Source organism: Peromyscus maniculatus, chromosome 3, assembly GCF_049852395.1.
Source record: "Peromyscus maniculatus bairdii isolate BWxNUB_F1_BW_parent chromosome 3, HU_Pman_BW_mat_3.1, whole genome shotgun sequence".
NCBI classification, from domain to species: domain Eukaryota; kingdom Metazoa; phylum Chordata; class Mammalia; order Rodentia; family Cricetidae; genus Peromyscus; species Peromyscus maniculatus.
Window position 1 is genome coordinate 162,548,017 of NC_134854.1, and position 23,342 is coordinate 162,571,358.

At 41.8% G+C, this 23,342-nt stretch overlaps 2 protein-coding genes across 4 annotated transcripts in view; one reads left to right on the plus strand and one right to left on the minus strand.

Moving 5' to 3' along the window:
- Pyroxd1 (pyridine nucleotide-disulphide oxidoreductase domain 1) lies at window positions 1-19,160 on the plus strand. 2 transcript variants are annotated; one of them, XM_006976477.4, is made up of 12 exons: window positions 1-158; window positions 2,333-2,413; window positions 3,539-3,658; window positions 7,006-7,134; window positions 9,411-9,484; window positions 10,274-10,434; window positions 11,752-11,852; window positions 13,149-13,281; window positions 14,280-14,392; window positions 14,914-15,036; window positions 16,695-16,832; window positions 18,203-19,160. In XM_006976477.4, exons 1-12 carry the CDS (start codon window positions 84-86, stop codon window positions 18,449-18,451), a joined length of 1,497 nt encoding a protein of 498 aa, XP_006976539.1. In that variant the 5' UTR covers window positions 1-83; the 3' UTR covers window positions 18,452-19,160. The 2 variants fall into 2 exon arrangements, with proteins under 2 accessions (XP_006976539.1, XP_042130208.1); XM_042274274.2 differs by lacking the exons at window positions 1-158; window positions 2,333-2,413; window positions 3,539-3,658; window positions 7,006-7,134 and having other exon boundaries at window positions 10,252-10,434.
- Window positions 15,832-23,342, minus strand: part of Recql (RecQ like helicase) — a 27,778-nt gene continuing 20,267 nt past the window's right edge. The window contains exons 11-16 of one of the 2 annotated variants that reach the window (XM_076568225.1): window positions 22,775-22,913; window positions 21,591-21,682; window positions 20,488-20,707; window positions 20,043-20,172; window positions 19,286-19,349; window positions 15,832-15,914 (exon numbers count right to left, since the gene is read on the minus strand). In XM_076568225.1, coding sequence (XP_076424340.1) covers window positions 15,847-15,914; window positions 19,286-19,349; window positions 20,043-20,172; window positions 20,488-20,707; window positions 21,591-21,682; window positions 22,775-22,913 — 713 coding nt within the window. In that variant the 3' untranslated portion in view covers window positions 15,832-15,846. Of the gene's footprint in view, window positions 15,915-18,580; window positions 19,350-20,042; window positions 20,173-20,487; window positions 20,708-21,590; window positions 21,683-22,774; window positions 22,914-23,342 lie in introns of those variants that run through there. The other variant, XM_015995350.3, reaches the window with a different exon arrangement.

Below are 23,342 nucleotides of genomic sequence, written 5' to 3' on the forward strand. Positions count from 1 at the left end.
GTGGGCAGCTTCCCTTCCGGGTGGACGAAGGTTCGCAGGTCACCGGTGCAGAGTCAGCCGCCCGAGGCCGGCCGCCGGGTAGCATGGAGGCCGCGCGATCGGTGGGGACGTTCGTGGTGGTGGGAGGCGGCATCGCCGGCGTCACGTGTGCCGAGCAGGTTTGTTGGCGCGGCTCCGCCCCCTCCGGACCCCGGGGTCCGGGAGACCGTGGCTGGTCCCCTTCGAGGGTGGCTCTCCCGGCGCCTTGCCACGCCCCTCCACTTGCTGCTGGGCGGGATGCTGTGCTGGGGATGACGGTGGGGCCCGGGACGATCGGGCGGAGTGTGTGGGCAGTGCACGATGAGCTGGGAAGCCAAGCGGAAGGGCACGCAAACCGGCAGGCGGCCTTGGCATTGGGACGGAAAACCCACCCACTTACTTCCTTCACAAATGAAATTCAGTTTCATGATAAGTGCCAAGTCCTTAATAAAGTAAATCTCACGTAGGACATTGAACTTCCAAGACAAAATTTCATCTCCAGCAAAAGTTTGGGGCAAAGGAATACAGATGTAGAATTTCTGACAGTGGTAAACAAGTGAAATCAGATGAGTTCACATACATTTATTACAAAAAGGACTAGATTATTTTTGTCACAAGAAATAATAGAAGACATTTAAGTACTTTTGAGGTTTTAATCTTTGGAGGCCGTCTTCTGTTTACCCATCAAGAGTTCTTATTCCAGGCAATATAATAGGGGTTTACCAGATAGAGAAGAACGGCTTAACTCCACAGAGTGAAGCTCGTAAGAAACAGAAGCAAGGAAGAGTGTGAGAGCTCAGGCCGTACAGGGTTTATGACATGCCAAGTGTTTAACAAAAATCTGCAAATAAGTGGTTTTGAGCTGGGGAATCAAGTGTTCAGATGAAAGCTTTTTTTTTTTTTAAGATTTATTTATTTATTATGTATCCAGTGTTCTGTCTGCATGTACTTTTGAAATGTGATTAGCTGCGGTTTTGGGGATAGTGGCAAATGGTGACAGCTATATGAGCCTAGAGACTAAATTGTAGATAGTTTTCAGTAGTAAAGTTTTGAGGACTTGATCCAGCAATGGAAATAGAGATAGATTGCAGAATGTGAAAAGTAAACAAAGATGGAGAGAGATACTATTGTCAAATATAGGGAGTTCAAGTAAGTTGAGACAAAGGACCCTTACATGTCCTAAGAGCATGTTACTTGAAGGTGCTCAGCCTTATGGGCCATGTGGTGGTATTGTGTTCCCCGAAATACTGTGCACTCTAATAAACTTATCTGGGGTCAGAGACAGAACAGCCACAATATGAAACAGAGGTTAGGCAGTGGTAGCCTTTAATCGTAGCATTCCAGAGACAGAGATCTACCTGGATCTCTGTCTGTGTGTTCAAGGATACAGCCAAGCATGGTGACTCACGCCTTTAATCCCAGAAAGTGAGCCTTTAATCCCAGGGAGTGATGGCAGAAAGCAGAAAGACATATAAGGTGTGAGGACCAGAAACTAGAGGCTTTTGGTTGCTTAAGCTTTTGGGCTTTTGAGCAGCAGTTCAGCTGAGATCCATTTGGATGAGGACTCAGGCTTCCAGTCTGAGGAAACAGGATCAGCTTAGGAAATGGTGAGGTGAGGTGGCTGTGGCTTGTTCTGCTTCTCTGATCTTCCAGCTTCACCCCAATACCTGGCTTCAGATTTGTTTTTGTTAATAAGAACTTTTAAGATTCCTGCTACAGGGCCATGAGGAACAGCGGGCAGAGAAGCAGAATCCAAGATGAGCAAGGGCTTCCCCTCCAAAGAGAGGAAGAAAGGCAGAAATACTGAAACAATAGCACATTAAGTCTTTGCATTTTGTTAGGCTAATGTTAACATGGCTTTATCTTCCCCCAAATAAGCACCAGTCGGAGAGGGAGTGCCAAAGTTTGGAAAAAGTCATGCTGAGACTCTGTTTAATATCAGAGACTTGTTTAGTTTATCCTTAATGAAGACAAAGTAAAAACATTATTTTAGAATAAATGAAAGTAGGCTGTTTGTAATCAGCTATATAACTTTAAACTGGTATGCAAAATAAGTCAACCAAAGACACTGCTGTAGTGGTTTGACATATTCAGGTCTTTGTTCACCTTTAACATGAATGTATTGTTTATTTTAGCACTGCAAGAGTTTAACATTACCAATGATGTACCATTATGAACAGAACTCAGAATAACAGATTTTCACAAGTGAAACACTGAAGTTTTATTAATTAGACTGCATCATCACCATACTGACATCATTTATTCAGCAATACCTGAAGTTTTTTTAATCCTGTTGTTTCTTTTTAAAATTCAGCTGGCTGTTAACTTTCCTGAAGAAGACATTCTCCTGGTAACAGCCTCTCCCGTCATCAAAGCAGTCACAAACTTCAAGCAGGTGAGAAACTGGAGAACAGTGAAGTGCATTCAAGGTGTAGAACTATATCTTTTCACAGAATTTGTTGTGTTGGCAGATCTGAAGGCTACTTCATTAAAAATCTGTGTGTTCAATGTATATTAGATACAGTTATTTTTAACTGAATTAGGAAATTCTGAAGTTTTTATTAACTTTTATCTCTAATAAGGCAAATATCACAGGGAAGCCAAGGAGATAGTGATGATTTTAAAGAACATGAAGGAAGCCATCCTCTTCCATCCGCTGTGTTGAGTGTTGGACACGGACCAAGCCTGGGCTTGCTTGTTATCAATAAACCCCTATGTGTTTTGGAAAAAAAAGAAAAGAAAAGAACATGAAAGAAGGGTCTAAAGATAAACAAAAAAGTTACCTGGTAAAGAATACACATTGTCTGTTCAGTTAAACACCAGTAAAGTAAGTTGTGTTAGGTGACACTTTTAGAGGCAAAAAACAAAACAAAAACAAAAACAAAACCCAAAGCACAGCAGAGACAGGACAGTTGAGCTCAGAGCATAAGATGCAGAGCCCAGTTCTCATTCTACTGTATAATGCATGTGTTAATCAGCTTTCTGTCACCATCACAAAATGCCTGAGAGTATCAGCCTCAATCAAACTTCTGTTAGGTAGTGTGGCACTTCAGGTTCTGTTGGTAGTTATAGAATGCCTACTGTGTCCTGGGCACTTCACAGGGTACTAGCAAACAGCAGGAATAACACACTTGCTCCTGTCAGTGTCATGGACGAAAGAGGGGTCAGTCCATGGTTAGGTGGCTCATTGTTTTCCAGATTGTGGGAAGGCAGAGTGTCACAGTTGAAATGTGTGGTAAAACAAAGTTGCCTACTTCATATAGACTGGGGGCCAAAGAGGAGGCACCGAGGTTGCAATTCCCTCTTCCAGGGGCCTGACTTCTCTGCATGAGGCTCCACTCCACCTCCTAGAGAGACTGCCAGGCCTTTAACTTGTGGGTCTTTGAGGGACATAAGCACGCAAACCACAGCAATGCAGTGGGCTAATCTCCTTATTTGTGAGCATAAAACAGTACTGTATAAGACAAAGGAAATAACCTTCTTAAAATGTGCATTTATAAGTCTGTTTGATCTCTTAAAGGTTTCTAAAGTATTGGAAGAATTTGAAGTTGAAGAACAGCCAAGCACTGTGCTGGAAAATCGCTTTCCTAACATTAAGGTCATAGAATCTGGAGTAAAACAGCTCAAGAGTGAAGAACATGTAAGACTTTTTCTTGTTAAATGGTATCTTTTCTCATGTTAAGTCCCAGTTTTTGCCCTTCTTCTTTTAAGCATACCTCAGTCATCACCATTGTTTAAGCCTAAATTGTACAGGCTAGTGGTATTGATCCCCATTGTTAGAAAGTTTACCCTCTGGGATAGTTGATGAGCTTGAACTGTTTAGGGGGCCCCCAGGCAGTGAGACCGGAACCTGTCCTTAGTGCATGGGCTGGCTTTTTGGAGCCTAGTGCCTATGCTGAGACACTTTCCTCAGCCTTGGTGCAGGGAGAAGGGGACTGGACCTGCCTCACCTGAATGTACCAGGCTCTGCTCACTCCCCAGGGGAGACCTTACCTTGGAGGAGGTAGGAATGGGGGTGGGTTGGGAGGAGAAGGCTGGGGGGCAGGAGGAGGGAGAACAGGGTATTCCGTGGTTGATATGTAAAACGAATAGAAAATCTCTTAATAAAAAACAAAAAAAGAAAGTTTACCCTCTGGGAAAAGTCTCTGATCAGGTAGTGTGGCGCTGCAGGTTCTGTTGGTAGTTATAGAAGGCCCACTGTGTCCTGGGCACAGCACAAGGTACTGGTATATGGCAGGAATGTCACACTTGCTCCTGGAGTAGTCAGTGTCATATGGAGTGTAGGCATTAATAGTGTGTGATTATAACTGTGTGCAAAAGGTAAAGTCTTGAAATTACCATCAAAGCTCGGATGGGAGATCTAGTAAGATTTCACAGAGGGAATGACATCTTGAGCTTGGTTTTTTTAAAGATGGTAAGAGCTGTACAGGTAGAAAAGGACATTCTAGGAACTGCAGACCCCAAAAAAGAAAAGGGACGATGAGGGATTATCAAAAGGATCAGGGTGTGGAAAAGGAGACTGGTAAGCATGCAGAAGTAAATAAGGTTGAGTGATGTCAGGTGTATGGTCATAGGAAATTGTAGATGTATGGACAATACAGTATTTTAAGTAAGATATGTCTAACAACAATGTTGAGGATAAACTAAGGTGGAGCAAGTAGCTCTTGGCCAACAACCAATTACAGCCTGCTTGTAGTTGCTCAAAATGATGTAGGGCCTGGTTGCCAGGGACAGTATAATTGGAAAATGTTCCAGGTTTGAGCTACTCCACAAAATCCTCCAGATGTTGTTCCCTAACACGTGAGAGCAGGTGAGGGGTCTCAGGGATGCTGTCTCCTCAGTGAGCTTTAGGAAGGATGGAGAGAAGTTTGGAGTAACTCTGTAAGCTCAGAGTTACAAGTAAAACACAATTCACTACAAAGGAAAAGTGCCTTTTTCATGAAAAAGAACCTGAGTTCCAAATCACAGGAAGGATTACTTGTTATGATAGATATCTTAGTTAGAGTTTCTATTGCTGTGAGAGACATCATGACCACAGCAACTCTTTAATTCAGGTGGCTTACAGTTCAGAGGTTTAGTCCATTGTTGTCATGGTAGGACATGGCGGCATGCAGGCAGACATGGTGCTGGAGACGGAGCTGAGAGTGCTACATCTGGATCCACAGACAACAGAAACAACTGTGTACCACACTGAGCATAGCTTGAGCAAAGGAGACCTCAGAGCCCACCCCCACAGTGACACACTTCCTCTAACAAGGCCAGGCCTATTCCAACGAGGCCACACCTCCCAATAGTGCTACTCCTATGAGCTTATGGCGGCTAATTATAGTCAAACTACCTCAGTAGAACAGAGTCCAGGCTCAGTTATTTTTACAAATGAAGTGAGCTCTCAAAGGTGAAGTAAACAGGGCACTTACAAAGCAGAACATCTCCCAGTGACACCCAAAGCAACTCGAGTGTGATTCTGATCTCCATCTCCTGCATGGCAGCTGTTGGTGTATAGGAATGCTGGCGTTGGTCTCAGGGAGCTCAAGCTGTCCTTGAACTCCTGATTCTCTTGCCGCACCACTCAGTCTTGAGACAACAGATGTGTCACCGCCATGCCAGTTTGGACTTCTTAGCCATAGCTAGGAAAAAGGTTTAGTGCTTTAAACCATCTAAATGTGAATTAGTTCAAACCTTGGTCAGTGCCTCTGCCTTCTGTTTGTCAGACCAAATTCTGACCAGATTCTGAGGGGAGACTGGTAAGAAGTTTCTGTGTGAACTACACTGTGTTGGATTATTGGGTTACATATTTGTGGAAAGTACTGTGGGTAAAAAAAAGCCTCAGTGTGAAGTGAGTGCTGTGACTGCCAGACTCTACAAATCACACATCTGGCACAGATGTGAACCCATTCATAGTCCATGTTTTCACAGTGGTGAGTGCTTATCAGTTATTCACTATCTAAAGCTACATGTGGATTTTCATTCCACATTAAGGAACAAAATCAGCAGATTTACTATGTAATTTTAGACTCACTGGTGTCGATAAAATTAATAAAAATAACTTTAAAGCCAGAATGTGTTAGTTTTCAAGCTTAGCATGTTTTTCATTTGGATTAAAGCAACTCTGTGTCCAAGCCTGGTGCACCTGTGATTCGAGCATTTTGGAGGGGAGAGGAAAATGAGGACTTTAAGGCCATCCTCAGACACAGGAAAGTAGAGGCCAACTTGGTCTATATGAGACCCTGTCTCAAAAACACAACAAAAACCTTTTTTTTTTTTTTTTTTTTTTTTTTTTTTTTTTTTTTTTTTTTTTTTTTGGTTTTTCGAGACAGGGTTTCTCTGTGTAGCTTTGTGCCTTTCCTGGAACTCTGTAGCCCAGGCTGGCCTCGAACTCACAGAGATCCGCCTGGCTCTGCCTCCCGAGTGCTGGGATTAAAGGCCACCACCGCCCAGCCAAAAACATTTTTTTAAAAAATGCACACATGTAAAATCTTCACTAGTAGAGCTAGAAAATACTAGCAAAGCTATTGTTTTTTTTAATACATCTAATATTTTATTTTAAAAAAGACAAATTATAACTTCATGTACTGCTCATTTGAACCCATAGCAAATGCTAAGATTATTAAGGTATGATATGATTAGAATCACAAGGTCTCTAATAACTTCCTGCAAGATAAATATGTGTGTGTGTGTGTGTGTGTGTGTGTGTGTGTGTGTGTGTGTGTGTGTTCGTTCATATTCATTCATTGAAGCTTGTCTCAGGAAAAAAAAAAAAATGAGCATTTTAATTTGAAGTCAGCATAATCCTGAGATTCTGTTACTACAAAACTCTTTGGTTCAGAGGAGAAAAGCTAGTTTCCATCAGATTCTCCACATGGATTAGGACCGTTGATCATTACACTAGAGAATGTAGCCTCCCCTTGTAACTGAGCATGGGCCACCCCCCGTGTTTTGCTTTTGTCTCAGCCATTTGCTTCTGCCTTTCTTGCCCTATGTTCACAGTGCATCTACACAGAAGATGGGCATCAGCATGTGTATAAGAAACTCTGTCTGTGTGCCGGAGCTAAGCCAAAGTTGATCTGTGAGGGAAATCCGTATGTATTAGGAATCCGTGATACCGACAGTGCTCAGGTAATGTCGTAAGGGTGGGTCTGTGGAAGGGGAAGTAAGGGTCTCATGTGAATGGAAGTGTTCACTGACCATTAACTCCTACAGTGTCACAAAGAAAGGTGGTTCTGACCCATCACCCAGAGGCCACAGAATGGTTATGTTTTCCTGTTGCCAGCTTCACTTTGGCTAATGATTATATGGTTTTAACTAAAACTGACACCCTGTTCTTTTGGTTCTGACACTCAAAGACACAATGACAGTGCTGGGCATTATACTTTATTTATATCAACACATGTTCATCACTCTGTATTGGGAATGTAAGATTTGCAACTAAACATTGTAACAATCATTTTCCCAAAGTAAAACAAACTGAGATTTCCCAGTAATTCCCCAGGAAATACTAATACTAATACTAATACTAATAATAATACTAATAATAATACTACTAATAATAATAATTGCAAGATGTCCGTGGATGGGGTCCCAGAACTTACTGGGCTTGTTGCTGTGCTCTGTAACAAGCAAACCCTCCCAGTAAGCGACACTTCCTTCCATGCAGCATGGCATACCTTCTTTTTGAACTATGTCAGGGTTTATCACCCCTTTGTTACCAAGCTTTCTGGGTTCATCTCCACACCCAGCAAGGAGGTGATTACATTGCATTTATGTGATCCATATTCTTTAAAGTGGGTAACGATTTTCTCCAGGCTGCTGTTGCCTTAATTCCTTGGGAATTTAGAGGAAACTTTAGCAGAGCTCAGTAGCTTCTTATGGACAATTAGGCTTACTTTACCAGAGCATGCTTGTGATTGTTTCAGCTCAGCCTTCTAGTTTGGGAACTCACTGGCTCCCTAGTACATACCTTGTGACTCCCAGGAAACCCTGCTACAAAGGTAGCTGCATGGCTGAAGGGAAGGCGTGTAATATTAATTGGGGTGCATGCAGATGGTGTTCAAAGGGGGATTTATGTTAATGCTTCTCTAAACATTGTGTAGAGTACAGATCTCATGCTACAGTTGTGGGGAGGATGAGAAAGGAATGATTTCCTTACTCTAAGGTAACTAACAACTCTGGTCCCCAAGTATGATCATTCTAGGGTAACTACTCAGGTTCCCTGTGTATGGTTACTCAGTATACCCCAAGCATGGTTATTCTAGGGTAACTAGGTTCCCTATGTATGGTTATTGTAGGATAACTACTCAGTGTACCCCAAGTATGGTTATTGTAGGATAACTACTCAGTGTACCCCAAGTATGGTTATTCTAGGGTAACTATTCAGTGTACCCTGAGTATGGTTATTCTAGGGTAACTACTCAGTGTACCCTGAGTATGGTTATTCTAGGGTAACTACTCAGTGTACCCCAAGTATAGTTATTCTAGAGTAACTACTCAGTGCACCCCAAGTATATTTTAAATGTGTGCTTTTCATCTCTGTGGCCCTGCTCTTTATAGAGCCTCCTTAAGGCCTGACCCTTGATAAGAGGCAAATTACAACTTCGAGGTTTTGCCTTGTAGAATTCTAAGTCAGTTTTAATCAGTGATTTGTGTTTTTAAGTGAACTTAATGGTGGTGGTTACTTAGAAAGGAGGAATGAATTCTTTGTTCTGAAGTCATTCTAAAGAAGGACACCATTCTAAGTGCCAGGAAGGCCATAGACTACTCTGAGCTCATCATGAGGGAAGGTAGTGCAAGAGGCATTAATTGTCCTAAAATGGTAACAGTTCTTCAATTAATGGTAGAAATTATTCTGTCCCTGCTACTCTAAGCTTTGTATAGTCATGCCCCATCATCCTTAAACAAACACCAGGAGATACAGTGACTTTTTGTAGTGGACACCATGGGACATAGAAGATTAAGTAGTTCATCCCAGGTCATCTTGTTAGGAACTGCTAAGGCAGCGACTCCTAATCCATGTGCCCTGATTCTCAGTCCTGAGACTGTAGGAAGTAAGGGAGTCCAGGGAAGCCTGTGAGACTGTGGGAAGTAAGGGAGTCCAGGGAAGCCTGTAATCGAGCCTGCCTGCTGACAGTAATGGATTCAGTCACACACGAGGCATGTGGTGATCCAGACAGTATCTCTTGCTGAGATGACACAAAGACAAGAGATGCTTCGGTCATGGCCACTGGGAAGCATGATAGGAGGCCATAATGCTAACTGGAAGGGACTGTCCTGGCACAGGGGAGTAAGTTTTATTTTGTTGTTCCCCTGTAAACTCTGTAAAATGCCCATGTTTCGAATATTATCAATGATGACTCTACTCTGTCAAAATGCTATCTCATTGTTTCTTCCTAACACAGGAATTTCAGAAACAGCTTACAAAAGCCAAGAGAATAATGATTGTTGGGAATGGTGGCATTGCACTTGAGCTGGTGTAAGTGTGTCTCTAATACTAAAGGATACTCTAAGATTGTATGATTATTGGCAGATGAGAAACACATCTTAAAAGTCAAGAGAACTATAGGTGCTTTCCCATATGTTTCCAAAGAGAAAACCCAGTTTACTATTTAGCTCTTGTATAACCCAAGTTGCAGAAATATTCCTTTCAATATATAGGGTCTAGGATGTGGTTCACCTGGGTTGGTCTGACTCATGATGTGTTCTATAAGTGTGTACTGTTTAATAATCTACATATGCATATTGCTAGCAATTTCTAGTCACCATTTCTACCTACCATGCTTTACTCATACATCACCTGTTTGGCTGGCAAAACCCACTATTAGTCATGCTGATTAGGATGTGTGTTATTCCAAGCTCTTGATTTTTGGTTTGGAGAAATGAGAACACATTAATTTAGATGTTTTCATCTTAAGATACTTCAAGTTCAGTAAACACTGAGACATGTTCCCCTGTAAGCTGCATGACACTGACTCACTTTCCTTATGAGTTTTGTCTGTAGCCATGACTGACAAGGAAGAGTAAGTGGTTTTTATGCGAGAAAGTTTGGTCCAAACCAACTTGGAATTAAAACAAATTTGAATCAAAAAACGAGGCAACTTTATTTATTAACGTACAAATAAAATCACATTTCAGCACAAATAAAACATTACTATACACCCCTCTTTATAGCCTGTGTACTTTATTTCTGCTGCACAGGACAATTGTTACTTGCAGAGATTTTTTTCCTTGACTTTCCTACAGGAAACTGTAACATTCCTCCTAGGTATGAAATTGAAGGCTGTGAAGTGATTTGGGCCATAAAGGATAAAGCCATTGGGAATACTTTCTTTGACGCAGGCGCGGCAGAGTTTTTGACTTCCAAGCTCATGTCTGAAAAATCAGAGGCTAAAATTGCACATAGAAGAACCATATATACAGTTGAAGGTAAGTGCAGTATCTGGCTTGTTTCATTCATGGCTGAAACTATTTTTTAACTATAAGTAAATTCAGTAAAAAGTATTTAGGGGGCAGGAATATGGGTATTTACTTCTGTGTCTTTATATGAAAATTTTAGATTAGAAAATACATGGGGGCTGGAGAGATGACTCAGTAGTTAAGAATACCTACTGTGCTGTGGATAATGCTGTTGTACACTGGTTTAATAAAACACTGATTGGCCAGTAGCCAGGCAGGAAATATAGGTGGGGCGAGCAGACTAAAGGAATCCTGGGAAGAGGAAGAGCAGAGTCAGGAGTAGCCAGCCAGACACAGAGGAAGCAAGATGTGAAGGCAGAACTAAAAAAGGTACCAAGCTACGTGGCTAAACACAGATAAGAATTATAGGTTAATTTAAGTGTAAAGCTAGTCAGTAATAAGCCTGAGCTAATGGCCATACAGTTCATAATTAATATAAGCCTCTGTATGCTTACTTGGGGGACACGAGTGGGAGAGATTTGTCCCAATCACTGGCCAGGCAGGACACAGGTTTGATTCCCAGCACCCACAAAGAAGCCCACAACATTAACTCTAGTTCCAAGGGATCCATCACCCTTTTCGGGTCTCCAAGGGGACTGAGAGCACAAGTGGTAGACAGACAGACATGCAGGCAAAACATCTACACATGAAAAAAATGTAAAAATGGCATGGTGGCACCGGCCTTTAATCTCGGCACAGTAGCAGGCTCTCTGAGTTCTAGGCCAGCCAGGGCTACAAAGACCCAATTTCAAAGCAAAACAAAATCTGAACAGCTTTTTTTAAAAGTTAATTAAAAATAGAAAATATATACGTAATGCACATGGGAATTTTAAATTAAGTAAATTAACCAGCCCATTTGCATCTTGGCAAACAGTTGCTCCAACTGAGCAGTGCTCAATAATACTTTCTGCAAAATCCACTGAGAACTGTACTCATTAGTTGACATTTAATAGCCTTCAAAGAAGTTTTGGGCTCATAAAATTCCAAGTGAATTTTCTGTTTTGGAGGGGCTACAAATTGACAGAATTTAGACTCTAATAGCTAATTTTCCTACTCTTAAATTAGCAAGTGTGTAACAGTGATACACTGGGTACTTACAGACAATGTATAGGTGAAAGGTCACCCATTCTGTCGCTGTCACAGAACGCTCAATGAACAAAGCAGCTAAGCCAGAGACGGTGTCACCATGCTGCATGTCTGCATGAGAATCAGGACATTGTCCAGAGGCTTCAGGGATAACTGGTTCTCTGCCTGGCCATTATAAAATCATCTGAGTTCATTTCTTAGGAGCAAAAAGGGAAAACAGAACCAAAGCTAAAGCTGATAATGTGGGCAGTGCCCTCGGACCAGACTGGCACGGAGGCTTGGATCTGAAAGGAACAGAAGAGGTAGGTTTCCATAAACCAATGAAACCCACCCAAACGCTAAACCTCTGGGTCACTTGACTAAGTCGACCATGCAGGAAAGGTCTTCAAAGCCACTCGCCCAGATGCCTACCTGTAGATGAAATTCTAAACGGTCTTAGTAAATAAGAAACGCAGAGCCAAATACAGAGTGAAAGCCTAAGAGATCAGAGCACTGGCGAAGCCCAAGACTACCTTTAGCTTACCAGTCGCTGCCGTCTCTTCCCCTGAGAGAGAGAGACCTTCTCCTATGTGACCTGTCTTTTTATTGCCTTTCTGTTCTACCTTCTCATTGGCTCTAAACCCAACCACATGACTTCCTCGACACTGCCTGTCTATACAGACCTCCAGGTCTCTCTGGTCCGTACTGGGATTAAAGGTTAGGGTCACCGCTTGGCTGTGTCCTTGACTACACAAAGACTCTGGCTGCCATGTGATCGGATTAAGGGCGTGTGCCACCACCACCCTTCTGCTTAATGGCTTGCTTTTAGCTCTGGTCCACAGGCAACTTTATTTATTAACATACAAATAAAATCACATTTCAGCACAAATAAAATATCACCATACCCACCCAAAATAGTGAATATGAAATTTGTGTAAACAGGTATCCAGCCCTCTTTCTAACTGTAGAGCAGGAGACGTCTACATGCAGACTAGGAATAAACTGCAGTTCTCAGTCTTCTGCTAAGGGCCCTTCGATGCTTGCAGTGCCCTTACAAAGGTTACTAGGTGGAGTCAAAACAAACATTTCATAATTTAATTGAATAAGCAGATAGCTTGCTTTCACTTATCTTAATAGATACTTTAATTTTTTAAGTTACAAAAAAGCTGTCATTCAAATATTCTAAGAATATAAATATGTCTATTTTCTTTGAAACTTTTTCAGGTTTTGGTGGGTGGAAGGGTAACTGGCTAAATGGCATCTAATCGGGGAGAGAAATGACATGAAATAATTTCCTCCAGAATTCCTGGGACGTGTAAGATTGCAGTTTTAACATCCTGGGTTTTAAGAGTCCTTCAGTGAACACTGCTGCCTGCTGCCTCCTTGGTGTGTTTGTCACGTTGTAGTTAAAATGTGTAGAGTTCTGTGACTTCCCAGGCTCCTCTTCCATTTGCCATGTCTTGCTTGGCATTTCATGCTGATGGATTCTGCTCACTCCTGTTACACAGACACTGAGAGGCTTATTTGGGAACAGCACTGTGCTGTATGTATACTACAATTATCAGTGTCTCCACAGGCACTGTCTGGATTGTGCTGACCAGTATTTATTTTGCTTCCAGTTTTCACACAATATTCACATTGAAACCAGATGTGAAGTAAAGAAAATCTACCTTCAAGAGGAGTTTAGGATTATGAAGAAAAAGCCCTTGGCTTTTCCAAAGGATCAGCATAAGTCAGTTACAGTCGATAAAGGTAAAAGGGAAAATTATTACTTCTTAAACTAATTGTGTATATTATATATTTATTTTATTTTACTTTTTTTTTTAAATTTTTTGAGACAGAGTTTCTCTGTGTAGCTTGGGTTGTCCTGTAATTTGCTCTGTAGACCAGGATGGCCTTGAACTCACAGAGATCTGCCTGCCTCTGCTTCCCAAATTCTGGGATTAATGGTGTGTGCCACCACCGCCTGGTGCTATATTGTACTTTAAACTTCACATTTTCATATAAATTTGGTCAAAAAACTATCAGTAACCTCTGGCCCTCATGTCACTACTCTTGGGTAAATTTTCTAATAAATTCCACATTATGAGGCTTTCCATTTTACTTAAGTTCACAGTATTTGGACCATTATAACCCAAGCCAGTGAGTCAGTCAGCATTTCACAGATCAAAGGAAACAGAAGCTTTCACAATGACAGGACTATACATAACAGGCTGTTAAGTAACACAGCTGTAAGTAACACGACTTCTGGATCTGCGTGTTGGGTTAAGTGCAGGTACCTGGTCTCATTCTCTACCGCTTGAGAACTACTCCCCCAGACACACAGTCCTGTGACTTTATCAACACTGCAATCAGGCAGCTAATGTTCTGGAATCTTAAAACTGGTAGAGTTGGGACTGTGGACAGTGAGGAGAAACATCAAGAAGAGTAGGATTAAATGCTGAGTGATATGAAGTATTAATCAAATTGCTTCACAAGTAATTTAGAAAGTGATCATCAGTTTAAATTGACTATTAATGTCTGTGCCCACACCCAAAGGACAGTGTTTAGTCCCTGTTAGAGTATCATGCTTTTGAAGCTGCCAAGTACAAAACAATGTCATTGCGCTCAGTTGTCCCAGCCAGAGGACTTTCTGAAATCAGGAGACGTTCTAACCATCTGCCTCTTCTATTTGTTACATTCACATGATATTGAGGATAACTGCTAGAGATGACACTTGAGAATTGAATTCTTCTTCTTTTTCTTTAAAGAAATGTGGCCTGTGTATGTGGAACTAACCAATGGGAAAATATACGGCTGTGATTTCCTTGTGAGTGCTACGGGCGTCACACCAAATGTATACCCTTTTCTCCTCGGAAACAATGTAAGGTGAATTCTATCCACTTCCTAATCTTTATCATGTCTGCTTTTCAAACAGTCATCATTTTAGTAAACTGTAATCTAAGATGGCAGCAACACTGGCTTATGTCTAACTTAGTCACAGTATTTTCTTCTACTTAGCATCCCTAAGCACTTAAAATCAGCCTGAGTATCATCTAGAGACATAATGTCCAATTTGTTTATCTGAAGGTTGGTGAGAGACTGACCTGTAGTTTTCAAAAGTAAATCTTACAGATTGTTATGTGTCATTATCATCTTAACATTAGAAGTGTTAAATAAAGAATGTTCTGATTAGGGTTGGGGTAAATATGACTATTGGGTATTTCTGATACTAAAATTCTGGGATTTTGAGTCTGTTGAGTAGGAACTGAATCCCTGGACAGTCTGGCCAGGATTTTACCTTTCTGATCAGAGATTGGGTAACACATACAGGTTTGACTTGCTCATTAGAATGAAAAGTCACTTTCTGTTTTATCATCCTTATGCTAATAAAAAACTGTTTAGTTTGATCTAGGAGAAGATGGCGGCTTGAAAGTGGATGACCAGATGCGCACATCACTTCCTGATATCTATGCTGCTGGAGACATCTGCACTGCATGCTGGCAGCCAAGCCCAGTCTGGCAGCAGGTAAGCCTGCACCTCTGACCATGTGTCTGTCAGATTCCATGTGAAAATAAAACAGTTACTACCAATGAATCCAGTTTTCTGTTCCAGCTTTCCAACTTTAAGTTGGAGGCCATCTCTGCTGATTTGCAGATGACCAACTGGATTCCCGCTTTAAAGTCACTTACTATTACAGTAGACTGAAACGTTTTTAATTTAGAAAGAGCTGTGGGTGTACCTTTTCTTTTCTGCTTTCCCCTCCAGGACAAATTTTATCTTTAATTTATGCCATAATCTGATACAAGGGAACAACAGCTCAAAATAAGCAGATATCCCTTATTCTGAGTGAATTTCACAGTTCTACATTCTAATTTGCAAGAAAAACACTTAATTAGCTTTACATCATCCACAGTGCAGACTTAAGGGAGTTTCTGGTTCAAATGAACTCCTGTCAGGTGTATCCAACCCACAGCCAACAGGCCTGTACCCAGGATGGCTCTGATATGGCCTGGCACGAACTGTAGATTAAGTATTACCATGTTCTTGCTCAGTTCCCCAGTGTGAACTCCAGAGATGGTGTCGGGCTGCAGTGACGGAGGTTGGACTAGGCAGTTTAGGGTGTGGCACTGCAGGCTGCTTCTGCTGCCACTCTGGCTGTGGCCATGCTGTTTACTCTGCGGCAGACTCTTGACTTCATCCAACCTTCTTACAGAGACGGAATTCAAGTAAAAACCCTCTCTTGTAGACATGCTGAGGACTCATGCTGCAGCTGCGATTTGTTCTGAAAGTCAGCATTAGGCACACATTCACAGAGGGGCAGATGAGGGAAACTCGTCACTTAAAGCCAGCCTGTTCTCCTAACAGCCATGGGGCAGAGTTACTGTTTATTTCAGGTGAAGAAACTGAAGATCAGAAAAGTGAAATAAGTAAACAAATTAGCATTTTCCTCTCCTGTGACTCCTAAGGCTACTCTGTAGAAATATAATGAGAACTTAAGAAAGGAGAGATGAGTACTGCCATAAAGAATTTGAGGTGACATCGGAGAATCTGTCTGTCTGAACAGAATCATCTCAGAGGCCATCACTGTCTGGTGCTGAGAAGTGCAGGCACTGGAAAATGGGCCAGAGTTTGGAGCAGTGACTGATAACACTTTGTTCCCACCTTGTAAGACTAAAATGTTTCCTTATATTTAACGGATATTGTATTCAAACATACAGTTGGGTATCATCCCTTCATGTCTGATACACTAATTTAGAATTAGCATGTACCATGTTGACTGGTGTTCACTGGTGACCACTGAAGATAACACTAGCTGGAACAGTCTAGCTAGAAGTTACACTTAGGAATCTGTAAGATTGAAACTATAGGGAAGATGAAGTATGAAGTGGGTATAAAAGCTCTTGCTACCCGAGTGTGAAGGCCAGAACCCATGTAAAAACTGGAGTCACCATAAGCTACTATAACGCAGCACTCCTACTGAGAGGCCAGAGCAGACCCTGTCTCCAACAGTGGAAAGCGATGATGGACTCGAGGTGTCCGCTGACATTCATACGTGCTCGTGGCATGCGTGCACTCACATTCACGCTCACAAATATGCCCATACAGATGCACATACGTGGGTGGTATTTTTTTATTCAGATGATAACCAGAAGTAATATAAAGTACCATTTCCACTATTTCAGATGAGACTATGGACCCAAGCACGGCAGATGGGATGGTATGCAGCCAAGTGCATGGCTGCAGCTAGTTTGGGACACTCTATCGACATGGATTTCAGCTTTGAACTGTTTGCTCACATCACAAAATTTTTTAACTATAAGGTAACATGGTTAAGGGAATGAATACTCTTTTTGCTTGAAAGTGTGGCAACTGTAGCTCTTTTCTCAAGTAATTATTTATGGTTTAAACTAAGTTATCAAAAATGGTATTTTGGGGGACTGGAAAAATGGCTCAGCAGTTATTGCTAACCCTGAGAGAATTTGAGTTCAGGCCCCTGCTCCCACATTAGACAGCTCACATCCACCTACACTTCCAGTTCCAGGGGTCTAACACCCTCTTCTGGCCCCCATGGGTACCTGTACATCCATGACACAAGCACAGGCAGACATGTACACACCAAGAAAGAACCAGGAGCTCTGACAGATGGTGGTTACCTTCTTTAGTTCTCTTCATTCTGAGACAGGTCTCCTCTTTCCTAAACTAGACTTAACAGAAAACACACCTACAAATCTGAGGAAGGGTCTGATTCGATTGCATATTAAATCTTTAAGCCATGACTCCAGGAAAATGTGATTCACTTTGTGTGTGTGTGTTTATGTTTATTAGACACCTCTAACATTCTTTTTTTTAAAGATTTATTTATTTATTATGTATACAGTGTGTTCTGTCAGCACGTATCTCTGCAGGCCAGAAGAGGACACCAGATCTCAATACAGATGGTTGTGAGCCACCATGTGGTTGCTGGGAATTGAACTCAGGACCTTGGGAAGAGCAAGCAGTGCTCTTAACCTCTGAGCCATCTCTCCAGCCCCTACCTCTAACATTCTTAAAGACTGGATAGTATCATTCGCATATGTGTTCTACTTTTTTTTTTTTTTTTTTTAAGATTTGTTTAATATGTATACAGCATGTATGACTGCAGACCAGAAGAGGGCATCAGATCCCCTTACAGCTGAATGTGAGCCACCCTGTGGTTGCTGGGAATTGAATTCAGGACCCCTGGAAGAGCAGCCAGTGCTCTTAACCTCTGAGCCATCTCTCCAGCCCCCTGAACAATGTATTTTTTTTTTTTTTTAAGACAGGGTTTCTCTGTGTAGTTTTGGTGTCTGTCCTGGATCTCACTCTGTAGACCAGGCTGGCCTCGAACTCAGAGATTCACCTGGCTCTGCCTCCAAGTGCTGGGATTAAAGGCGTGCGCCACCGCCGCCTGGTGTTCTACTTTTAATGTTAAAATATTAATTATGATATTTTTAATGTGACCCTAGGCTATGTGGCAGTGTTATGTACAGAGTGTGTTCGTGCCATTCAAATGCTTTCTTTGGGCCCCTCCCACTGTGAAACTGTATGAAATAGTTTTATTTTGTTTTGTTTTTCTGTCTAAGCTAATGTGACCCAGATAACTGGACAGTATGTTATTTGTGGGGAGTTGGAGGGAGCTACCCACAAAAATGACCTTTTCATCTTCATGCAGGTTGTGTTGCTGGGAAAATACAATGCACAAGGCCTAGGCTCAGATCATGAGTTAATGCTGCGGTGTACCAAAGGACAAGAGTATGTCAAAGTCGTCATGCAGAACGGACGAATGATGGGAGCTGTCTTAATTGGTGAAACTGACTTAGAGGAAACATTTGAAAATTTAATTTTAAACCAGATGGACCTTTCATCATACGGAGAAGATCTCCTAGATCCAAATATTGATATAGAGGATTATTTTGATTGACATTAGAATTTCTTCAGAAATACTAAGTTCAAATAAGGAGAAAAGAAAGAATTGGGGAAACTAACAACTGCACCAGGTGAAAGACCACACAAGTTGAGAATGCATGGTTGGAAGGATTCAAGGAAACTCTTAAGATGAACTCAGTTTAATGACTAATTAGCAAATGAAGATTCCTAATACAGAGTTGAAATAAACCTTGACTCACACAAATACACTCAAGTACCAGATCCTTTCTTTGCCTGAACATCAAAATAAGGCCAGGGTTTCAGGAGGCTTGCTGTCTTGATATACTCAGAATGTGCAGAATCTTCTTGGTGATACACTTGGTACTGATGACTAACTTTTTTATCTGAACTATAACAGCACCTTTTCTAATGAGAAATCATCGACATTACCCATCTTAAATTGGCACCAGCTTGGAAGGGTGTGCCCGTGTCAGCACAGTATTGCTGAAAAGAACAACAGCTACTCATAGCAAGGCAAATGAGTTTATGACAGATGCGTGGACTTAATCTCAGATATATTACACTTAGACAACTTTGCGTAAAAGGTGTATTTTTCATTATTGTACACTGTATAATAACTGATCTCAAATTTTCAAATGGTCCTGAATTCTCACATCTTCAGATAAGCTCTGAAAATATAGCTTTATATGTATAAAATACAAAATTGTTTCAAAAATTAAACAGTTGATTATAAAAATGATAAACATATGTAAACAGTTATTTTGTGCAAGATTAAGTAACACTCAGGCATCATCAAGTTTTCTTTTCTTAGCTCCTGTGTTCTTAGAGCCAGATGGCTGAAGCCTGTTTGTAGACTTCTGGAAGTTACCTGAACTTTTTTCTTCCTCTTTCGCATCTGCATGTTCCAACTGACAAGCTTCAGATGACGCAGCCTGCGACAGAGTAACAGAGCAGCATCTTGTTAACGAACGCTCAGCTGCTCAGCTTTCTCGTGAGCTCACCAGTCTCAGAATTACCCCTGTGTATCAGTCAGCTCTTTATAGGGTCTGGTTCCTATTAACAAATTCCTATTCAAATATGGGCAACTGCCTTAAATAAAGCAGGGATGCTGTAAGAAATACCCACAAGAGAACACAGACTTAATAGTGGCTTGCAACCTCTAGACAACACAGACTTTATTTTTTTTAACATGTATTACTTCTTTATTGTGTACACTTACGCACACCATGAACGTCAGAGGACGGCTCACAGGAGTAGAGCAGCTCCTCTAGTAGAGGACAGCTCACAGGAATCGGTTTCAGGGATGTAGCTCGGGCTATCAGGGACAGCAGAATAGACTTTTACCACTGAGCCATCTTGCTGACCCCAGCAGAAACTTCTTAACCAGAAGATCCCACCCAATGTTATGAGGGAAGTGGACTTTAAACAGAAGCCCTCACATTCTAAATGGTTGCAGCCCCCCACTCTACACTGGGCCAGTCTAAAGCTCTCTACTACTTACCTGTCCAAAATCAAAACCCAGAAAGAAAACTGACATCATTTGTGTCCAAGCAAACCTAGTAGAGAACTGAAGAAAGACACCCCAAGAGGCTTCAGGCACATATTGAAAATGAACAGCCAGTTACCCTGACGCTGCTCTGTGTGGACCTCTTCATTTGCATAGTGACAGCATGGGCTTCGCTGCTGAGAAGACTAGCTCTGGGTCCGACTTTCAGATACGATATGGTAGCATAAGCTGTGAAACTGTAGTCTTCTCTGTAAAAGAAAAGAGCCAAGCAGAAAGCTTGAAGGAGTCACAGAAAACACTTAAAAGAATATAATTTTTAAAAAACACACTTGAACAACACAAATATAATCCTTAAGGGAAATAGGTTGATTTTTTGTTGTTGGTGGTGGTGGTGGGTTTTTTGTTTTTTAAAGTTTCTGACTTAATGATCAAGGTCTAAGACTATTAGGTAACCTGTTCTCTATAATGCTTAATAGTTCACATTAAACAATGGCAAGGCTGTTGACTCTGCTCCAGTCACAAAGGAAGAAACATGAAGACACAGAAGACAAACGGCTGTGTACTTGAGATACTGCTGCAGGAGGGCATGTGCGATGATTTTCTCCAGGTCTTCGCGGGGAAGGGCCGGGGCGACAACGCCAGCCACTCTCAACTTGGCTGCTCCCTTTCCCGTCCAAGCATCAATAAGCTTCAGTGGAGTGAGTTTTTCATTCAGTGCCTCTGCCTGCTTCAGAATCTTGATCAGGTCTCTGCAGTGCTCTGTTACATTCTTTTTCTCAAACACTGCAAGGACAGAGACATGGGCAACTGGGATCTAGAGGTGAGGGCGAGAAGCCGCCTCTGGTTAAAAGGGCTTAATTAGTACTGTGAGCCCTTCACACACACTCTTAATGTGCTCAGAATGAAGACCAGGGTGTTCCTTAGGCTGTATCACCAGACTAAACTCTACTCCTAAAACACATGTAGGATTATGGTGATGATGTAAAGAAAATGGCCTGGTTATCAAAGGCCGCAGTGTACTCCAGTAACAAGTGTCTGCCAGACATGACGGGGAGGTGTGCACTGCAGAAGAAAGCCTGCTCTCTACACTTCCTTATCATTACACCACACTCTGAACGCCAGTCTGGGCTCCGTGGGAACATTCTGGGTAGAAGTTCCCAAATACAAGACTGGCATCCTGATTTATATATAGGATTCACATGAGTTTGGTCTATAAGATAGCCTTGTGAACCAGCAAATTAGTGTCTGTACCTGTCAGGTTAAAATTGCAGAGAACTCCACCCACTGAAGCATCAGAACCCAGGGCCCTCCCATAAGAACTGCTCAGTCCAGCTTTTCAAGAACACAGCACAGACCAGAAGTTAAGACACAGCACTGGACACAGTTCCTGGATTGTATCAAGACTGTCATGCCTTTTCTTTGTTACAGTATTTCTATTCAGAGGAACTAATTTTTCCTTATTTATTAAAAACTTTGATGTCCTCAGTATAGCAATATAAAATGTGTGCATACACCTTTGACTTACCTTTGTTTCAAAAATTTGTGTCACTTTTGAATCTAGAAAATTCTAATCATAGTTTGTCTTACAATTCTATTTGGAGGGTCTAACACTTCCCACATGCAGCCCTCACTGCACTGCGCCTCTAAGAATCTCAAACAAGCTTACAAATGTCTTTACAGCAGTTGTCACACATTTTGTTACAGGCGTCTGCATTCCACACTTCATCGAAATGCTGTGCTATCAACACACGACGGCACCTGCAGACACACGAGAGAGAAGTTACTCGTCTACTCAAGCGCTCAGGATCTGCTTAGGAGTAACACATCTGCTGGCTCTCCACTGCTGTCACAACAGCCCCACAGATGTGCTGACTAGGACAACACAAGTGTGTTATCTCACCTCTGTGTAAAAAAACCTCACAGGGTCAAAGTCAAGGTGGTGGCAGGCTGGACGTTTCTGGAAGCCTTTAACACTGTCTAGAGCTCGCCCGTACTCCTTGGTTCCTGGCCCCCTCTTCCTTCAGAGCCATCAACTATGGGCTGAGGCTTCTCTCATCATAGCAAATGGACCTCTTTACTCCCTCTGCCAGTTAAGGACCCTGCGACTACAATTGGACCCACACAGGGAGTCTCAGGTGACTCCTATTTTACCAGCAGTGTGTTGACAACCATCACTTCAGAAGTTACCTGTCTCACTTTGGGGAAATTGTTCTTGATGATGAATTAGTTTCTTATATTTTAGGCTAAATCTGAAAATAGTCCTCATAGGAGTCTCCTGAACTCCTATGAAAAAGAAATTTTCACTTTCTCCCTTCTTTTGACTACTGTAGCATTAGTTGGAAAGCAAATATAGTTTTTATCACTGGCAGGTCACTGTCTACTTGGACACTTTTGAGCTCTTTTGTGACAAGTATTAAGACACAGGATGGTCAAGGCCCTGGGGCCCCAAGGGAGTTGAGTGCTGTAAGCAGAGAGTGCCGTGTATTTCCTAATGAGAAACTTGACCCTGCCCTGGATTATTCAGTGACTCATCACCAGGGTGAATGGACATGCCTGAACTTCCCTCTCCAATACCTGTGTTCCCGCACACCTTTCCATAATCACTATAGGCAGCTACACACCAGAGCCAAAGGAAAAAGGCTTCATTCATAACCTTCAACAGACTGGCCTTAAGAAGTACCTCAAAGACAGGCACAGCCTCTTGTCTTAGATGGAGGCAGTCAGGGGTCCAGGTCTCTCCCACCATAGGCAGCTGCAGTTACAGTGCTGTTCTGTGCTAACTCAGTATATTCAGTAGGTACTTGACCGCCACACAACACATGACATGTTATAGAAAGGCAGGTGGCTCACTTGCTTATATTCTGGCAGTATGACACCATCTCATACAGCTTCTGCTGTCCTACATTCTCCATGACCACCATCGAGCTGATCCTGAATATGTCTCCAAAGCCGTAATACAGAATACAGTCTGCTCTTGAGTCATCGCGACCTGTGCTTTGAGAAATCTTGAGTTTGCATCATGCTTTCAAAAATCCGAACCATGCAAAAGTATATGTCAGTTGGTTGACAGCTTCACAATATAGCTAGAAGTTTTTAGATATGAAGATAATCTGTAAGAACTACCCTGAGGGTTTTAAATGACTACAAAGAGGCTCCTCAAAAATCAGCTTATTAATATAGAAAAAAGAATGTCCATGAATAGTTCAGTTATTTAGGTTGTACATGTGAACCTACTTATTAAAATTCCAAGTGGTAGATATGAACATCATAATAGCTTACAACACATAAGAAACAAGTTTTAACATTCAAACAGAATTTATGTAAGTAAGTATAAATCTGGTCTTTAAAAAGACTTGTTCTAAAAATTACTACCTAAAAACCACCACTGAAAACTTGAAATTCTTAAGCATGTCCTCTG

Bases quoted from the DNA above. Each gene is read 5' to 3' on its own strand.
- Pyroxd1 (XM_006976477.4), top strand. From the start codon at position 84: ATGGAGGCCGCGCGATCGGTGGGGACGTTCGTGGTGGTGGGAGGCGGC. The intron at 9,485-10,273 runs GTAAGTGTGTCT...CATTCCTCCTAG, and splicing joins GGCATTGCACTTGAGCTGGT to GTATGAAATTGAAGGCTGTG. The intron at 13,282-14,279 runs GTAAAAGGGAAA...TTTTCTTTAAAG, and splicing joins GTCAGTTACAGTCGATAAAG to AAATGTGGCCTGTGTATGTG.